The sequence below is a fragment of the Balaenoptera physalus genome (genome assembly GCF_965194825.1).
Source record: "Balaenoptera physalus genome assembly, chromosome: 9".
In the NCBI taxonomy this organism is placed as follows: Eukaryota; Metazoa; Chordata; class Mammalia; order Artiodactyla; family Balaenopteridae; genus Balaenoptera; species Balaenoptera physalus.
The window spans coordinates 99,399,038-99,420,612 of record NC_138888.1 but is presented as its reverse complement, the minus strand read 5'-3'; the positions used below and the strand labels follow the sequence as shown (position 1 = coordinate 99,420,612).

Here is a 21,575-nt window from a genome sequence, read left to right as displayed (position 1 = left end):
ACCAGCTGTAGGAGTGCTCACTGATCTGTCCTGACACGGACACCAGAAAGACGTTTCTTGCGTGTGGTTTCATGGAGACGACGCTCAGTAGCAGCAGCGGTGTCTGCGTGATGGTCTGTCTAACGCATAACGTGTTGAAGGACAACGTGGTAAAAGAACGGTGGGGCAGAGGTGGGATACGGCGCAGCCCGGGCGCGTGGCTGGTGGTCCGAGTTAATGCACAGCTAGATTTTAGAACAGCTAAATGGATTCACCGCCTCTCCCTCACCAAGACCTCCGTGCACATTATTGTTCTGAGTTAAACATTTCAGAAATATCCAGGGACAGGGTGTTCCAGGATATGTCCTCCCTGATCTGGGCTTGGGTAGGTCAGTGCAGCTGGGTGACTGTGGAGTTCTCTGTTTAAACAGCCAGCGCCCTGGGCATCCTGAGTGGAACCCGGTCCTTCTCAAGATGGCCCCTGACCTATGAGCAACCAAGAAACCACCTTGAGCACTTTGAAGGCCGGTGAGGCATCCTGATGTTTTAAAGTAACAGCTTTTGGTATGAAGGTTTAATCTAAGAGGAATATATTTTGAAATTATTATATTGGAAATGTAATTCTGGACTCATTCATCCCAACCTTAAATATTCAGGAGAGAATCCCTTTCCCGTGTCAGTGGTTTCAGCTCCTCTGAAGTGAGATGTCTTGGTAATTAGCAGTGCGTATCCTGTGCACACGTGTTTGTGAGGATGCCTCTTCCCTCCGTTTGCTTTGTGCTTTGTTACTTGCATCGCTTGCTCCCGTCACCTGGAGTGGGAGCCCAGCTGAAAGGGGGTGACTCTGGACAGCTTGACCGCTTTGGTGCTGTGGCAGAGATCTAGCGCAGTGACCTTGCAGTGTTTTGCTACCTGGTTTCCCGTGGCTATAATTTTGAAGGTGTACTTACCAGTTTTCTCTAGAATAACATGGAGGCATTAAATGTTCTCCAAATTGCTATGCCTAGTGATTTCCCACCGCCAGTCAAGGAGCTTCCAACTTAAAAGTCCTGTAGTAGATCTATAAATTATTTGCTTGCATAGCCAAAATAAAAACAAAGACAAACAAACAACAAAAGAAAAGAAAGGAGGAAAAACCCCCAATATTTATGGTAAATTACTTGGCGGGAGGAAGCTTTGGTTTCAAAACATCTGTTTCTGTTACCAAAATGTTTGCTAGGGTGAATTTATTTTCTACTATTTTATAGCTTCACAATATTTTTTTATTATTTTTTAAAATTTTTATTGGAGTATAGTCGCTTTACAGTGTTGTGTTAGTTTCTGCTGTACAGCAAAGTGAATCAGTTATACGTATGCATATATACCCTCTTTTTTAGATTTCCTTCCCATTTAGGTCACCACAGATCATTGAGTAGAGTTAGTTCCCTGTGCTATACCGTAGGTTCTCATTAGTTGTCTATTGTATACATAGTAGTGGGTATGTGTCAGTCCCAATCTCCCAGTTCATCCCACCCCTCCTTCCCACCTTGGTATCCATAAGTTTGTTCTCTACATCTGTGTCTGTATTTCTGCTTTGCATATAGCTTCACAATATATTTTTAAATGGTAAGCAGTATCAAAAGAACTTCCGTTTTGTTCTGTATACCCTCAAAATTCATCTTTGTCATCATTTGAGTATGTTTCTTTTATATCATTAAAACCAGGATAGTGCATTGATCTCCATTGATCTCCCTAATTTTCTGTCTCTGGGATGTGAAGGCAGGTGGAAATTGATTGGACAGTCAGGATTATTGCAGTGAATACTGTTTTGCTAGGGCTGCCTGGGCATGAGGTCTGGATAAAGACTCGCGTTTTCCTTGATCAGAGATATTTGCATCCAGAGTTCTTTCTTGTAATGTCTGTGCTGTGACCTCACCCAGTGCTACAGCTTCTGAAACCTTCGGGTAACACCCAGTCCCCAGACGATGAAAACAAATAAACCCCGGTTTTTTCCACAGGGTTTCCTGGCTGGTTGTTCCGAGACTTTGCACGTGACAGCTGGTCTGCCCGTGAATGGAGTGCTCAGTGTCACAGAGGAAGCCTGGTCAGTTGCAAAGTGGCAGGGACACCTCCCTCCTATAGGCAGCAACCTCCCCCCGCCATGAAGGGTCCTGGTGCCGGGAAAAGGGAAGCAGGGTCCCTAAGGTTGTGAATTTGGGCATCCGCTCCCAAGGGTGCTTCGCTACGCTTTCTATGTGTAGATTCTGGGGAAGAAATAAATGGCTCAGTCGTGGGGCCTCAAACCATGTTTACGCGTGAAATTTATTTTTCTCGAGACTATTCTCCATGCACATCCTTTTGCGCTCTCATCAGTGACCTCAGACCTTTCTTTAGGTACATTTGTATTGTTATGTAATATGGGTAATAAATACAGTCTGCTCTAGATTTCCTGAAGACCATAAGCATCCTTATTTTATTATTCTAGGGCACAAAGCGGTGTGTGTGTGTGTGTGTTTTCTGTTTTTGTTGCTCAGAACTTTCAGAAATTTGAATTTACTGACTTCCTTGGAAGCCTGTGGCATCGGGTCTATGTGGAGGTAAGGGACACAGACATCACTGCTGTGGGAGTATTTCTGAACCCTGAAACTTCACATAGTCTCAAAAATATAAATTTATGTGACCTTTAAAACGAGGAAAATCAAACTGTTTACTCTCTGAAATAGCTTTTTATTTCTCCATGTCTTTTAGGCCATTTAAAGTAAATCCACAAAATTTTCTGTGCTTTCCTGAAGCCCCAGCATCCAGAGAGACCCTGTTACAGATTTAAATTTACAGGTTTTTTTCTTAAAACCATCAATCTTGTTATGATGTAGATTATTTTGTTAGGAATATAAGCTAAAAAAAGGGAATATTAGAAAGTTAGGAATCTTATAACCTATACGTTTAACCTATATTAAACCTATTTTAATATAAATATTAAAATATATTCCATAACTAATGTCTGTACGAAATAATTTTAAGATATTACAGGCTGGTTTCAAAAAAAACATTTTCAGGGATATCTTTGAGTCATCAGAGAAAAAATATGAAGAGATAAAATAGCCTACTTGTTTCGTGATATGGAAGATTTCAGTCACAAATATGCTGCTTATACACCAAAAGCGTTTTATTTTCTCACATGAAAATATGATCATATAAAGGAGAAATGACAAAATGCTTATTTTCAGATGAAGGATACATTGCACAACCTGGTCAAATTAATTACTTCAGATATTTGGGGTTAGGGTAATCTGTATACATCTCAATGTATAGACAACCTCACTAAAAAGGTAACCATTTCCTCAATCCCCTGGGCTCCCACTGGCTTTGTGGAAATTAACAGGAAGATTCCCGCTGCTCTTTCTGTGTGTGATGGCTCCTTTTCTCACCCTGTAACAATCAGGGTTAAAGAAATACTCCTTCTTGCCACTAGGTTCTTCATGGCCTTTTTTTTTTTTTTTTTTTTCCTTAGATTCCATATATATGTGTTAGCATACTGTATTTGTTTTTCTCTTTCTGACTTACTTCACTCTGTATGACAGACTCTAACTCCATCCACCTCATTACAAATACCTCCATTTCATTTCTTTTTATGGCTGAGTAATATTCCATTGTATATATGTGCCACATCTTCTTTATCCATTCATCTGTCGATGGACATTTAGGTTGCTTCCATGTCCTGGTTATTGTAAATAGAGCTGCAATGAACATTTTGGTACATGACTCTTTTTGAACTATGGTTTTCTCAGGGTATATGCCCAGTAGTGGGATTGCTGGGTCGTATGGTAGTTCTATTTGTAGTTTTTTAAGGAACCTCCATACTGTTCTCCATAGATATGGGAACATATTTTATGTGTATAACTGATTCACTTTGTTATAAAGCAGAAGCTAACACACCATTGTAAGGCAATTATACTTCAATAAAGATGTTTAAAAAAAAAAAAAAAAGAAAGAAGCAGACAGGGTAACAGAAAAATAGACAAAAACCTTGGACACTTCATAAAAGAGGGTCTTGAAATGACCGGTAAGCATATGAAAACCTGTCAACTTTCTTTTTGTCCGAGAAATGTAAATTAAAATCACAAGATGCTAACACTACACACCCACCATCATGAATATGAAGAAAAAGTCAGAAAATAACAAGTACTGTTAAGCATGTGGAACAACTGGCATCAACAGTTGCAATCATTAAAAAAAAAAAACTATTTGATGGTATTTTATAGAGCAGAAAATACAGATGCAGTTTGATCCAGAAATTCGACACATTGGTATCTTGTTTAACATGTATTAAACGAAAGATGTATACAAAATATTCAACAGAGCTCTATTCATAATATTCAAAAGTTGAAACAACACAAAATGCCTTTTTACTGTAGAATTGGTATAGTGTATAATAATAGTATACTATCAAGCAATGAGAATACGTGAATAAAGACTGCACAAATCAACATAGAAGAATATGTCAAAAATAATATGGAGCAAAGTAAGCCAGACACTAAAGAGTACATAATTTAGATTCCATTTCCATTAAGTTAAAATAAAGGTAAATTTGATCTAAAGTGTTCAAGCTCAGGATAGGGGTTTTATGATTGGAATGGCGCATAGAGAGCAATTTGAGAATATTAATGATATTCTGTTTCTAGATTTGGATGTTAGTTATGCAGCTGTGTTAACTTTATGAAAATTTACTGAACTGTACACTTATAACTTATATTCATTTCTTTTGTTATACTGTAATAGTATCATTAAAAATAAAAATAATAACATTTAAAAAAAAAAAAAAAGAAAGAAATACTCCTTTCTTCTGAGCACTTGAGCATCTGTTGTAGACCAGGCCAATTAATAATTTTTATAAACAGAGTGACTTTAACATTCTTCTGAGCCCATTTCGAGTCATCCAGTGGAAAGATTACTGATACTACTTGTATTTTAGCTGTGATTGCTATCTAACTATCAGTCTGATCTCTAACACTGTGATTTCTTATTCCTAATCTCGATTACGTAATTAGACAATACAGTCTATTTCTGAAGTCCTTTACAGTTTACAAAACTGGCATATCTCATTTAAGCCTCGTGGAACTTTTGTGAGGAAGTGGCATCATCCCCATTTTATAGAAAAGGACGAGGATTATAGAAACGAAGAAACGGTATCACGATAATGCCCCTGATACGGCAGGGTTAGAGTGAGACTCACAAGTTTCTAGCTTGCAGTGCAGTGCTCTTTTTACACCACAGCTGGTTTTTATATGTTTTATAGAAACAACGTAATTTTAAATATTAGGTTAGATGACACTGTTAACAGAGAAATGAAAATATAGGGAGGTTCTCTGACTAGTCAAGGTTTCCAAAAAGTAAACTGTGGGGCAGAAAAAATATTATTACATGATGTTAGCATCGACAGAAACGCTTATCAGTGTTATCACTGGAAATACTTTTCAGTGTATATTTTTACACTCCAATGGCCGCTGGCATTTCTGGGGTGCTTTACAGTTTATATAGCATTTCACGTGCATTATCTCAGCCTACCCTCGAAAGAACAGTGGGATGCTATAGAAGTTATTATCTCCAAAGTTGAGGGGTTGGATTAATCGAAACGATGGAGCTCAGAATTCAGCCAGAAGTGTTGATTCTGAGTTGCACATAACTGCTTTGTAGAATTGTGTGATGGTCAGGTTGACATTCCCAAAATTAGCTCTCAAATTCACCAAACAATACATATAACCACCTCTACCAAATATGCTTACAAAATTCTCCTTTCCCAGATCATCTACCAGCCTTCTTGCCTGTGCCCTAAGATTATAAATCACAAGAGACAGCATCACAGGTCCTCAAGCAAAGATTTAATCTTTCTCTAGAGATAATTCAACTCTGGAGGTTCTATTCAATGTAAATAATTTCTGAATGCAAACATCTTTGACACCTCATTAACTTAATAACTAAGAGTTGATGCATTTACTTGAACTGTCAAATTAATAAACCAAAGAGAGAGAGACAGTAGTATTATTGGTTCTATGATAGAAACAGCACATTGTGAACAAATGAGGATTTTGAAAGTGAAACTTGTAAGGTGCATTTGGAGAACAGCTACTTTTAACAAATTCCTAAAAGCTGGAGACAATGTAATTCTTCCAAGGAATGACAGTTGGTGTGTGTGACCTGGGCCAACACCAGAAACTGGTGTTCCTTAGAATTATTGAAAAGGTTTTTGCTTGAAGACCACGAGTTTGGAGATGCCACCAGCCCTGCCTCAGGCCTTGCGTTCAGGGGACACAAATCTGCTACTTAATTACACAGCATTTGCCATCAAATTGTGGAGTGGACATTGGTGTAGATTCTGAATGAAATCACCAAAAAATACTTGAGGACCAAAACTTTTCTATACTAGGAACTTAGACTGACAGGAATTCGATTGTGAATGACAAGTTACTGATTTTGCATCCGTACACATAGTATTTATTACTTCACAGATTATGTGGTTAATGATTAAATTTAACACATACATGTTCCCATTTTATTTTAATGCCTGGATACTAAGTCCTATTAAATAATATTTGTTTCTTATCCCTGACTGTTAAATACACTTTGGTAAATTTAGGCTTTCTGGGGCTCTGCTGTATAGAAAATTATTGCTGACTGATTTGACAGTTAGCTCCATTATTGTATATAATTTCAGAGTAGGAGTGAATATACTTGCCCTTTGCAGGCATAGAACTCTCTAAAAGGAACTTCTAAAATATGAGGAAACTATTCAAAATGGCATTTTCGTTATATGAATCAGAAGTTAAGATTTTATCTCAGTTCTTAGACTTCACATTTTATTTCCTATTTATGAAAATGTCCTTGTACAGTATTAAAATGGATTAAAGTGGATGTTTTTATCATATTATAACCAAAGCAATATTTGTTAACTTGTGTGCTGATCATGGTACACAGTGTTAAAAATACCCAATTTTGTCTCAAATTAAAACCTCGTTCTTAGAACTGAGTTGGCTTTTGCATATGCACTGTGTATAGACATACAATAAACGTGTTTTTGCCCAATATTTTAATTTGTCTAGTGTTGTGCTGTAATAGAGTACCCTAGGATTCATCTAATTTTATTGAGTCTCAACATATATCCTGCTGTAGATTATAAACAAAAATATAAGAGTAAAAATTTAAAGAGGTGTACGAAAACTCTGGGAAGGACAATTCTTCTGATTTTTGGTCCATGATTTTTATAATTGTCTTGAATGGTGACAATCTGTTCTATGTAGGAAGAACAACTGATTTTTTGAGATGAGAAGTAGCAAAATTATGGATATGTATTAGAAATTGTTCAGAGTTACTGTGAGTTGATCTTGGAATTGGCTTGAGTCCCATCTTTTATCATCATTATGATGACGTTATACATTATATATGTATATAAATATATATATGTATATTATATATGTATATGTATTATATGTATATAATGTATACAAAATACATTATATATGTTTTCTGGTGATGGAGAAGTCCGGATTTTCTAATGCTTCAAGGCTTTGGTGTCGATAACCTTTCCTTTACTACTTGCACATTAGAGGGGCATTCCACTTGGTCAACGGTAGCTGCTATGTAAACTGTGAAATAGGTATTTAATGTGTGAAATTAGTTATGGTTCTCTCCTGGCAGTTTTAATATACCCATACACACTCAACCATGCATTTGTATTATTTAGAAGGTATTTTTGTTCGTTGCCTTCGATTGGTCTTATTGGAATCCACCGTTCTTTGACATTAGCTATCACGAGGTACAAAGATTTAACTCATAGAGATGCATGCTTATGCACTGTTAACATACCCTTACCGTAATGACCTGGGTTTAGGAAAAGGTAGTTCTCTTTACAGAAAGCTCACGTGTCCTTAGCCGACTTTTATTTGTGCAGTGAAAGCTGTCTGCTTACTTATGAAGTGTAATTAACCTGCTTTTTCACAAGGAATAGGATAAAAGTCTGTTTTCCATGTTTTCACAAAAAAATAATGCTCAAATTATAACACTTCATTGGACTTGGATATTTATGAACTTGCCATTTCAGTTGACGGAAGCATCTATTTCCTGGATTTAAATTAATGACAATAGTAAATTTATTCCTTTACAGTTGTATTGAGCATTAGAACCAAAATGCTTTTGCATCAATTTCGTAAGCAAATACCATGCATTTATCATTTTGTAGCTATGCCACCTGGCAACGAATATCTTTAATCACCTATTAGGAAAGTAATCAAGGAAAATGATTTATATTAATGAAATACTAGAGTCTGAATATTTTAGGGGGACAGTTTTGTTGAGTGTCACTTCTATTAATAATAGAGAAATGTGTCTTATAAAGACAAATTAGAGTACTTAAAAAGTCAATAATATCTTTACAATTTAATAATACATGGAAAGAAGAAACACATATAGTTTAGTTCCTTCAAGACACAATGAACTGGTTCCTCGAAGCCTTTAAAATAGGAAGGATGTTTGTCATTTCTTTAAACCTTAAAGGCTTCTCAAAGCAGCTTCCACCTTAATGACTGATTTTTCTTCTTCAAGCCCCACAGATATCTCAGTGGGTCTATTCATTTGTCACAGTATTTCAACATTTCATGAATCCTCAGCCTTATTACTAGGTTTGTGAAATTTTAGGGGGAAAGCCTTATGAATTGCAACAGTCTTTTGAATAATATTGGTAGTTACTACTGAGTAGTAATTTTAATTTTATTATTATAATAGTTTTTCTTTCAAGAGGAATGGTGCCATAATACTAAAGGCAAAGCAACTTTAAAAATAAGCACGTGAAGTTTCACAAACAGTAAAAATAAAGGAGGAAAACAACCTTTCCTTTTACAACTTTCCTTATATCCCATTAACTAAGGTGGTCCAGATTATTAGAAATCTATAGTCGCCAAGCCATGTATACCTTTTAAAGTATATGATTATGAGAAGGATATGTACTCCATATGGAGTAAATTTTAACAGAATATAGTTTCATAGAATATACTGCTGTTTTCTACATGCCATATTTGAAGAGCATTTTAGTACTTATTGCAGGATATATATCATTCTACTAAGAAATTGAAGTATATGGATTTTTTTTGTGCCTGCAGATTTTAAACTTTTTTTTTTTCATTTTCTATGATATTTCTTTTATGGTGCCTGAATTTGCCATGCCTGTCATCTACATTAAATTCTTTATTTATAACCTTCACAGACAGCATCCAAAACATATTTTCCTAACAGTGAGCTAGACATCTCACTGTTAGCTGACATGCTTTACTCACTCTCCTAATATTTTTCTCTTTGAAGAAAATTTTTCATTGATTTAATCTGATCTTTAAAATGTAAAAGGTCATTTATTCTCATATGGTTACCCACTCTGGCCTTTCTGCCTATGCAAATACTCACAGCACTGCTGCTTTCCATTATTTTTTTTTTTTTCTCAAACACTTTCTTTCACATTATATTTTGAAGCCAAAAAAATCAAAATAAAGGTTCCTAAGTTCATGTTTACAAAGTTAGGATTTTTTCAAGTCTTTTTTATGACTTTAGTAAAAGTGAATACTTTGTCATTTGTATGTACTCTTTTGCTGAAAGTTATTCTGGATATTTAACTTTCAACACCATGCCCTAAAAAAACGTGTGTCCAGTTGTAGAGACCAGAGAATAATTTTGAAAGATATGATGAAGTTCACAAGAGTTGAAGGGGAGGCACTCAATTTTAATACTTAGTTCAGTGAATACAATTTTCACCAGCATCACTAATGACAGTCTGTGCCTTGGCATGGGTAGTCCTCTGGGGGGGGGGGGGTGGAATAACCTAGATCTGTTTGTACTTTTTATGCGTTTCTGGACCGAGAGTAAAAGATAACCCTCCCCTTGTATGACGTGCATCTGTGGCACACATTCATTCCGGGCGTTCGGGTCACAGCCCGTGCAGTGCAGGTGTGTGTCATCCTGAGATGTACACACTCGAGATTGCGATATTCATAACCCTTTAGTTCACAGACTGAAGGAGTTGCGTGTAAAGTATTCCTTCTCCGCGTGAAAGCCGTTACACTTTTCATTCTCTTCCGACTGTGCAGGTGACTTGGACTATTACTGGCTGGACCCCGCCACGTGGCATAGCCGGGAAACATCACCTGTTAGCTCAGTAAGCATTCTGGGAGGGAGATTTGGGAGTTCAGGGACTGTGTGTGCTGTTCGTTATCCTTTGCTGATACGTGATAGATAGTAATCTTATTCTGCTCCATTTTGCATTTTATGAGAGTAAGTATTGATTTCCTTTGACAGGACAGTTTTGAAGGAAAAAACAGTATCACTGAATAATAACCCATTTTAAAGTAACTAACAGCAAGGGTTAAATAACGGCTATAGGTAGATGAGATATTATTTGGTTAATGATGTCCATATTAACGACAACTCAAAATATAGAATCGATTTGATTTAGGTGAGCAGATATATTTTAAAATTTCAATTCATTTCATTTCAGAACCGTATTTTAGAGACGTACTTAGTCACTGACTACTTTTAGAACAATTTAGTATAGTAAGTACCTATTGCAAATAAAATATAGCACGAAAAGAAAATTGTTATAAGTCAAGGATAGAGCCCACCAGAATAAAGAACTCCCTCAGAGTGTCCTTAAATGAGGAAATCGCACCATGCTACAAGCAATAATTATGTGTCTGTAGGAAAGAAAGCAGCTGGTTTATCTTTTATAACTTTGTTCATGTTTTAATAGCATCCTGTAACGTGGCAGCCATCTAAAGAGGGGGACCGATTAATTGGACGCGTTATTCTTAACAAGAGAACAACAATGCCCAAAGAATCAGGTGCATTACTGGGTCTGAAAGTAAGTATGCTGGTTTATAATGTTCTTAAAGGCTGAATTACAGTGTGGGCTACATTCAGCAAAGTTTCTGACAATGATTTTTAAGTATCTTCTCCTCTTCAAAATAAAGTTCTTCTAGTGAATATACCTTGTTAATATAGTGATGTCTTATGGTATACTTAGTACTTTTATCGGGGTAATAGTTTAAAATCATTTTGCTAAAATGGCATACAGATGTCTTAGGAAGCTGCAATAAAATATAGGAAAACGAAAGAACTTTTCTCGGAATATAAAGTTCAAGGACAATGTTTACATTAAAATGGTTTTAATGGAAAGTAGTAAAGTTAAATAACGTGGACATTATAATTTTATTATATCCTGACAAACAACACCAAACATCATTAAAGAGATTGTTTCCTAAGTGCAATAAAATTTATGGTAATACCAAAAGAATAAAATGTATCTTTTACAAATAGTAGCTGACTTCTAACAGATATAATCTTTAAAAAACTAATAAATTACAAAGATGTAATTTCGGTAAGAAGAAACATATATATACATTTTGTTTTATTATGTGTGTGCACGTGTATGAGTGTTGTCACGTGGTTTCATTTGCTTCCATAAACTTAAAGAACCATTTAAAGATGTTGCTTTAAAATGATTATTTACCAAGAGATTGAATTATAGTTGGGTGATAGTTTAACCTCTTCAAAACCATCAGCTATTAATCCAACTAAAAATCTGTTATTCAGTTAATGTCACCTTATTGATTATCATCATTAGTTTCTCTTGCTATGAAATAATTCTGATCACCTCCACTATTGGGCGTGACCCTAAGAATATGGATCAACCTCAACTTTTGACATTATCCCTCCCATTTTTAATTATACACATTGAGCCCCTGCACTGGGAGAAATTAAACTTAGAAACTTTCAGATGTGTTTAATTTTAGTTATGGAGGAAAATCCAGGTGAGAATGTTAATTATTCAGTGATATAACTCAGACTTGGAGAGTTAGATTGGATCCTATATGTGTTGATATTTCAGATGAGGAGGTCATTCAGGTGGTCAGGAGCTGAGATAAACTTAGGCTATTACTCTGGACCATGGTGGAACTGCTTCCCCAAAGTGACTTGTTCTTGGTTTAAATCCCCAGTCTTCGTCTTAGTCTTCTACATTCTCCTAAAAATATACAAAAGAGATCAACATCTCACGTCACAATGGGACACGATCTGAGTGTAGAAATTCAAGTGAATGTAGAGGGTCAAGAAAAAATAAACCCCAATTAGTCAACTGTGTCAAACACCTGCTGTCTGATGGTGAGAGCAGGGAGACCTCGTCTTCTGGGAGCGCGTTGTCCCTGGTGCCCTTCTGCGTGAGGTTGGTGTGAGGAACCAGTACATACACTTCCTTAGGATACCTCCTCGCACGTGTAATGAGGTGGTGCGTTCTCCTCACTACTAAGCTGTAGGCTCCTTTGACCGCAAATGGATCGCACTTCATTCTGGTTCCTGAACCCAATGCTAAACACCTCACAAAAGCTGTAGGATTAATTCCTCAAACAGAGAAACTTCTGTCTCAGTGTGAGCCTTGGGAACTTACAAATTTATAATTACCCAGGTTGTTGGAGGGAAAATGACTGACTTAGGACGCCTCGGTGCCTTCATCACCAAAGTAAAGAAGGGTAGCCTCGCAGATGTAGTCGGACACTTGAGAGCAGGTAAAGTTTCACTTTTAAACAGTTGAGTAATGTGTGCTCTGTGCATGGTGGTTTTCAGTTTTGGGTAAGTTATACCTAAGTCCATTATGTAAATAACTAATTTTAATGCATGCATACAGATTTGTTTCCCGATACGGATACTGTAAAAATAGGTAACTATACCTCAATGGCAGTTTGGAGAAAATGAGGAGGAATCTTATTATTTACGTAAAAATAAATAGATGCAGAATGCTGAAGGATTACTAATTTTTGTAGATGGCTTCCTAATGTCGCTACAAAAATCCAAAACAGTTTAGCCTGTGCAAAAAATAGTATCACTGTTTAGTCCTTTATTTTATAAACCATAGTAATTATTAAAGTTCTTCATAGTGGTCCCCAAACACTTATTCAGTACCAGTGATTTTAACAAAATGTAATCATAATCACATTTCTTACACAGATTATGTAATATATTATTTGTTAATTTAAATGTGACCTATATTGTATTCATGCAGATGTGCTACTTCTTGGTATTTGGAAATTTACGTTATGTTACTTTGTAACTTTAATATGACATAATAAAATCATTTAATATATTGAAACGTGCCATACTTAGTAGCAACATACTTTAAAATTTATTTTCGATAAACTGTTTTTTTTTCATTTTAGTAAAAATCATATTAACATACTGTCTCCAGTTTGCTGTACTTCAGAGTTTAGTAGAAATCTTTTGGTGAGAGTGTCTGCTTACCCATTTGCCAGACAATTACAGAGAAAACAGAGTAGGCTGACCTGTCGAAGTGAGGATTAATAACCCCGTAGCACATGGAAAGAGAATGTTTCTAGACTGTGTTTTCAGTTTTTATACCATAAGGTTATAATTATTGAGACCTTTATAAAAATATTCTATGACTGTTAAGGACATTTTTGTTGTAGTTGATTATCAGGATATCAGTTCAAAATCATTTAGATTTTCTCTTCAATAGAGATGTGCTCTCCAGGTATCGTATGCGGAGAAAACCCAAATGAGGGACTTTTCTCCATCTGCTATACACACAGCTTTGAAGATGTGTACTGTACACTATTGTTTCTTATCGGGGACTAGTTATGATTCCATAAGAAAACAACTCAATCAGGAGTGACTGTGTCAATAACCTGAGTCTTTGCTTGTTTAATGACTTGAAAAGAAGCCTTGAAAAGTATAAGAATCCCTTGTTGTCTACTCAGGTGTAAAATACCTTTAGCTACAGAAATGTGAACTTGCAGATCAGATTATAAGCATGATATCTTTTGGGTTTTTTCTTTGTGTTTTAATAGACAATTTCTTAAGAAAGTCAGTGAAGGGGTTTTTCTATATTATATATCCCTTGTAGTGATTAATTTCACTTAACACCCTTATGTGCCTAGAGTCTGAGAAACTTTAGAATGTCAGAAGCTCCACTTAAATAACTATAAAACATATAAGTGTACTTTTCACTTGAAGCAATTGATGTAACTGAAAAACGTATTTTTAAAAATTAGATAATATATCCTGTTTGATTTACATTATTATTTAGGAACTACTTTCCTTCTGTTTGCATATAAACAGCATTGACCTGTAAAAGTACAGTTGTTTTTTTTTTTATTAGCGTGACCTTTGTTCAGCATTTGCAGTCTGGCTGTAGCTTTCTCTACTGCTGTTCCCTTAAGTCCGCGCCCTGCCCCACTGCTTGACGTAATGATCAAACCACAGACTTGACACTGACACTCTCCTTATTAAGACCCTTCAGTGTCTCTCAGGCACCATCTACTCAGGTCAAAGCTCTGTAGTTTGCCCCCAACTTCCAGCCACCTCCTTACCAGTCGTCTCATCCCCAGCCATGGTGGTCCACCCAGGCAGCTGTTTCCACCTCCAGGACCTGGCCAGTGCCTCTCGTGTCCGTGGTGGCTTTGCTGCTCTTGTGATCTGCCTGTTGAAGTCCTCGCCATCCTTCAAAGCTCACGTAACGTTGCTTTAGTTCTCAAGTGTTTCCTGACATCTCCCCCGAGCAGTAACTAATGACTTCCTCCCTGGCACTCCCTCTGTTCCTCAGATGAATTCCTATCATTGCATGTAACATTTGATTAAAGGTATTCATTTCTGTTATTTCTCCTCCACCAAATTTAAGGACAAGAGAAAGTCTCTTTTATCTTTGTATCCTTATAATCTACATCCCTGCCTGAAAAGAGGACTCAGATATAAATAAATATTGTTAAGGAGACCACCGTCTAGTTTAGGAGTTCTTGATTGGTAAATAAATAAATACATGCATTAAGTTAATTTGATATTGAAAGTTATGCTTCCAGGTTGCTGGCTATAAACAGAAGAATTTTATAGTGCAGTGCTTTTGCAAAATGTTGATTGCAGCACATTACTGGGTAGCAAAGTTGATGTAATGGGTTGCATCCATTATTTAGAAAAAAAAAAAAAAGAACATAATAGAATAGAAAATATCAGGGTAAGTATTGTTTTAGAAAATATTTTTTCGTACACACACATACATGTATACATTCACGTGCTGTAAACTTTATTTCTTTTCTTGGTCAATAAATTTAAAAGACTCCAAATATATTTTAAATTTGTATTATTATTTTTTAATATAGTGAAGTGTATTTGTTGCCTTTTTGAAAAACTGCTAGGTAACATCTTAGATCAAACGATCAGAAGTGATTTAACTACTAGTACTAGCCATACTCTTTTCTCATACCAAAGCAGCATTATTTGCTTTTCAAATATTTGCTTTTTTACTTCTGAGTAAGCAAGCACTTGGGGGGGATGGATTATTTTAAATAATCCTAGCAAAACAAAACTTTTCTACTTTTTTTTAAAGGCATAGCTAAAAACTAAACAATTCCATATTTATTGTTAGCTTTAAAATGTACAGTGATGATATTGATCCATTAGTTCGCCACACATTTCCTTTGCTACTAAAGTGTTATAGGCACTGAGAACAACAAAAAAAGCAGAAACATAAAAAGAAACTAAGGCACTCCAAAGTATCACTGAGGCTGGGATATTTCAGCTGAGCCTCCATTGTCAATTGAAGGATACTGGGCAGAGGCATTTGAGACCTAAAACTGCTCTAAATATTTATGAAAATAAATAATTTTTCCCAAATAGTCTTTGGTGAAAACTCTAGTTAACATAACAGGTTGTTTGCCCATGTATTTTCACATCGTAGTACTCTCCTTGATGACTCTTCAGTTATCTAACAACCTAATAAGCACTATAGTTTTATTACTTTAAACATATTTTCTAATTTTACTTTAATGCTCACAATATGTATTATGTATAGAACGTGTGTGTTATGAACATCTGGAAGTGGGTTAACTGTCATGCAACAGTTTTACATCTGCTTGCTTTGTAACTTGCCATATAGCTCCTCGCGTTACCCTCTGGGTATGAATTCAAATCCTTTCATGCATTTTTATTCTGTTGTGCATCTGGAGAAGGCAATGGAGCATGACTTAGAGTTGGAAAATTCATGCTAACAAATGTTAATTGCTATTTCTACTGAAAGTAAAGCAGGATTTATGCAGCGTTTAATAATCTTTCATGTATAGAGCCGCCTACATTTATTATATGGAGGGCATGCTGCTAATTATTATTTTTAATGTTTCCAAATGAGCTGTGCTAATTCCATCCCATAGCATGAGATGATTTTTATATGATTTCTGGTATTTCTCAAAAGATAAAGGTAGTTTGTATTGTGCTGTTTCCAGTGACCAGTAATATTCTATTGGGGAAAGAAAAAGAAAAAAAAAAAAAAAAGAAGAAGAAGAAAAAAGTGTCTAGAAGAACCATTTAGCTACCATTATATGGCAATCAATTTGCTTTCGAGAGCAGAGCCTAGACAATAAAATTATTTGTATATGTTTTGCATTTCTTTGTTAAAAAAAAACAAGAAAAGATAAGAAAAATAAACAGAATATATAAGGTAAAAAAATACCCTTTTTTTTAAATTCAAGGGGATGAAGTTCTAGAATGGAATGGTAAACCCCTGCCGGGAGCTACAAATGAAGAAGTTTACAACATTATTTTAGAATCAAAATCAGAACCTCAAGTTGAAATTATTGTTTCAAGGCCTATTGGGTAAGGCTAAAAAAACTTACTTCTTAAGTTTAGTAAATTACATGTATTAGCAGGGTTTTTAAAAGAAGTTTATACATTCATACAGTACATGTTAACATGGATAGTTTTTTCTTCAAATATGGGCATACATTTTAGATTTTTTAAATCTCTGAATTTTTAAACTTGAATACTGAATTTTCTTCACTACATTTTAGAAGCTCCACAATTTAACAATTTTAGTATCAGAAAGTATTGATATGTATTTTTCTGAAGTGGACTATAAAGTAAAAATATTTTATTTTAATGGTAGAACTATTTATTTTTATTAATTCTAAATTATTATAGTATTTCCTTAAAGGGAGTCACTAACAAACTCATCTTCTTGTGATATTTAAAATAGTAATCATTTCATACGTCTACATGAACTTTTTATTATTCTACTAAGAATGGAATATTTTTTCTATATCTTTACCCATGGGTAGTTCCAAATTTTATTTAAAATCAAGCAAGTTTGAAATATTTAAACATTTTAATTGGCCATAAGAATTGGTATGATATTTTTGAAACTCCAGTATTCAGCATAATTTAATTATCTACAGCCAATGGGATATTTTCTCTATCTGTATATAGAGTTCCCATATTGGTAGATTTTCTCAACAGATCCACAGAGTCCAGAACATTCATTTTGCCTGTCTGTAATTTTTTGGAAGGCATTTTGAACTGTCTCATTATAGTTGGCTTAATGTTTGAGTATATTTTTGGAAATTATTCCCTTTTTTGTATTCTCTAAAATATTATAGAGCCATTAATTCAAGACTTTTTATGCTGGAAGAGTAGTAACCTTAAATTTTTGTTGTTCTCATGAATATATGTCAATACAAAACATACCAGAAAATATAATTATCCTAATTCTCAAAGAACTGAAACTGTATGATCATATGTTCCAAAGAAAAATATATATACAAAACTCTAAAATAAAGGCAAACTTATAACCAATTTTAAGTGGTGACTATTAAGAGTAAATATTGAAGGCATTTGCAGAAGTATTGTACATTTCCATGCAGATTTATTAAAAATAGTGACACTATATAATTTATGCTAGTTTTACATGACGTGTTTTAGTGCTGAGGTAAATATGAGGCTGGAAAAGAGGTAAGTAAATTGGAAAATGAATCAAAAGTATAAAAAACAAAATTTAAAATCAAGCATTGTGCACACTGCCAAATACTTTCAAATATATAGTGGTTTTAAAAGTAATCAGCTAAAACACCATTGATTCATGATGACTTAAAAATAAAAAAACTAACAGACAATTAAAGTAGACTGGAATAACATTTTCATTATGTTTCCTATTGTGCGAAATTAATTTTGAAAGTATTATTTGCATAGCCACACCTACACTGTCATGGATTGTGGAATTCAAAGGAATATGGGAATACAAAGCTTATATTTAAATAAAAATCAAATCTGGCATCAACTTTCCAGTAAATAGGGAAATGATTAGAATCTTGGAAGAATAATTCCAGCTATATTTAATAATTATGTTTAATGTAGTTGTGTAATTAATTTAAAGCAGAAAGCAGATGTTTATTCATAGTTTGGTGGGATAGAGATTCCAAGAAGCATTCCAATTGTAACTTACATGCACATTGACCATCATGGTCCAACAGACATCAGCTGTCTTAAGATACTGCCCACTTTTGCCAACCTACCTTTATGCTTATAATTGTTATTAAAACTATTTTACCACCTTGTTTGTGAGCAGAACAATATAAGAAGGTTTGTGTAAATGTCAAGTGGACATTTATGCATTAAAATATTACTGAAGCAATTAACATTAAATATTTTTTAGTTCAAAATCACTTAAAAAATTTTTTTTACAATTTCTCCACAATTCTTCTGTCACAGACACATAAAATTCAAAGTTTGTATCTGGTTTTGGAGTTCCAAATTTAATTTTCATAACTGACTTTGAGGCTGATTTTCAAAGAAGTTGTACTATCTAAAAAAATATCATTTCTAGATTTTTAAGAATTGAATTTTATTTGCCTCGATGAATTCAGGAGAAGGTAGCAGAAGATAAATAGTTGGTTTCTTGTGTCTTAGGTATTGAAAATTAGTCTAATTATTACATAAAATATATATTTCATACGAATTATTAGTTGTACATAAATATATAATAAAACGTATTTATAAAATACACAACACAGGATGAATTGTCATTTGTAAGAAGTATAAATTGTAGGTGGTTAGGAGAATTACTTTGCACAAAAAAGTGAAAATGAAGAGTCAGGAAAATCATCAAGCAGAAAATGAGTTTTGTTTCAATTCTCCCCAAAAGTGCAAAGAAAATCAAAGTGAAGTTAGTTCACAAGGTAAGTGGTTAGAAATTCTTAAATAATATTCTGATAATTTTATTGGGACTAGCTAACTCCAGTCTGCTTTAATTTGTCTGTTAATATTTGCATATTGTTAATCTCCTTAAATTGATACTAAAATATCTTGGAAAACAGAGGTTAAATAGTTTAATACAGTATAATTTCCAAACTAAGCTGGTCCAGGGTTCTAAGCCCACAGTGGAAAATGGGTGAAGCTGAGGTCATATTAAATATTTATTCAGAACAATTTGTGAGTGTGTCAGGAGTGGGTGTTCTCACAAGTCACTTTCTAATCATCTAGTAAATGGCCATATATTTAGCTAACTTCAGCATAGAAATATGAATCTCTGTATAGGGTTATATATGTGTATATTAATTATATATTCACATATATAAAATATTTTGGCTTTTCTGTTGCAAGCTTGAACCATTTTTAATTTCCAAAGCAATCCATCCTTTTCATTTTTTAACTTTGCCCATGATATTCACCATATTATTTTATTATCAAGAGATGTTTCCATCCCTTTCATTCAGTAAACTCTTTCAGATGTGTTTGTAAAGCATATTACTGATTTGTAAAATATGTGTCATTTTGATTTTCTAGAACTGAAATAAAATATTGCCTTTGACATTTTTTATTTCCAAAACCTGCTGTTTTGGTAGTAAAAATATTGTGGTGATTTTAGCCACAATATTATTCTGATTGTTGTCATGTTAAAGTGTTTTGCTATTAAATATATAAAAACTTATTTTTCCTGCAGTTTTTTTTTTGTGTGTGTGTGGTGTTTGACATTCATGCACCTTAGAAATTGCCTTTATGGTAACTCCCGTCCATTTCCACACCTGTAAAGACCCAAAAGGGTTTTCCACACCACTGAGATAAAGTGTGGCTGTGATTGTCTCAGACAGGGTGGCTTAGCTAATGGGATTTTCACCATACCCTGTTTCTTTTAGTGACATTCCACGGATTCCGGAGAGCTCCCATCCTCCCCTGGAGTCCAGTGAGTATAAGATTTACTGTCTCCTTTAGTCATTTGATGTAAATGAGTTGGCAATCATGGCAGTCTTGGGAAACCCAAAGGAGTTCTGCTTTAAGATTTTTCTCTTTCTACTCTTTGTATGTGTGTGTGTGTGTGTGTGTGTGTGTGTGTGTATGTCTATCAAAAGTTCAAAAGTCTTTATTGGCAATAACCTGCATCATAGCAGTCAGGATGCACAGAGCAAAATTAATATACCAGTAACAGTTCTATTTGCTGTACATGAAAATGCATTGTGATACTGGATTATTCAGATTGATTGGAAATTGGCTCAGTGTCACGAGCAGTGAAGGAAACGGGCACATAAATAATTTTAATACAGCGTAACAGTGTCAGATATGATCATGGAAGTGAGTGGGTGGAGGAGAGGGGAATTTCAGTGGAAATGAAGGGCCAGGGGACTGTGGCTAGAGGGTTGAGTTATCTACATGGGCATTAAAGGGACTCCAGATGAAAGAAGATGACGATGTGTGTGATGACGTTTCCAAGGACAATGTGGAAGTGACTCGAATGTTTACTTTGCATTGGATGGGCGTTAAATTAATTATACTTGGGCTTGCTTACCAAGTGTTATTATGTAACCCATCTTATAGGAATAGCAAATACAAGGTGATTTAAGGGGAAAACAAGTGATGGTTATAAGAAGGTAGAAAATATATAGATGGGATAAACAAGGAAGTGGAGATTAGGTTAGTAAATCAAATGCATAGCATCATATTCTGCATACCTACTAGACATGAGCCCAGATTTGGTTTTGAGTTTTCTAATATAAAGAGGGAAGTGGAACCAACTGCATAATTTATAGTGTTGATGTTATTTAAAAAAAAAAAACTGGTATAAGATTAGAAACATACTGACTATTAGAAGCAACAGTGTCATTGTACTGAGACCCAAGAAGAAAATTATCCTGAGAATACTTCATAAAAAAGACATAGTAACAAAGAACTTTATAGCACTGTTTCGTATAGTTAAAAGTCTTCAGAAGGTACAGAATGACGCTGATTTAATTTAAACATAATTTGCATGTATGGAAAAGAATGTGGATGACATACTCTTGGGAAATGGTCCATAAATAGTGTTTTCTCAATAAAGCTAAGTTTTGAATAGCTGTAGGTTCAAGGTTATACTTGCTGGAGTAATAGCATTCTACAGACATCCATATTGCTAGTTGTGGACACTTTATCAGTGACCCGGGAAGAGAGGACTTTCATTTCAAAAGGGGGGAGAAGAGCCTCACTGAGGGCCTGAGTGGGGAGCCAGCCTACCTCCTCCACGCATGAATCACTAGACAGCATCCTCAGACAGGAGATTGGTCTGTAAGATCAAAATCAAAAGAGATGTAAATCGTATTTTAAAACAGTGATGAATTCTATCTAGGCTTAGACGCAGCTCATAAATTATATATGTGCATTCATTTTAATTTCAGTGAGGACAGCTCATCATAGATGATCCTAAGATAATTAACACAACGGGAACCATCTTTCTTATCACTGATAGCATGAAACCTTTAACTGTATGCGAGGCTGTACAAGAGCATACA

The 21,575-nt window shown here is 34.8% G+C and overlaps 1 protein-coding gene across 34 annotated transcripts in view; it reads left to right on the top strand.

The window, feature by feature from the left end:
- The window catches only part of RIMS1 (regulating synaptic membrane exocytosis 1), a 463,443-nt gene that overhangs the window by 290,131 nt on the left and 151,737 nt on the right, over window positions 1-21,575 (top strand). For all 34 annotated transcript variants that reach the window (XM_082474132.1, XM_082474094.1, XM_082474131.1 and 31 more), the window contains 5 exons: window positions 10,083-10,150; window positions 10,742-10,852; window positions 12,452-12,551; window positions 16,518-16,641; window positions 19,953-19,999. In XM_082474132.1, the coding sequence (XP_082330258.1) occupies window positions 10,083-10,150; window positions 10,742-10,852; window positions 12,452-12,551; window positions 16,518-16,641; window positions 19,953-19,999 (450 nt within the window). The remainder of the gene's footprint in view (window positions 1-10,082; window positions 10,151-10,741; window positions 10,853-12,451; window positions 12,552-16,517; window positions 16,642-19,952; window positions 20,000-21,575) is intronic.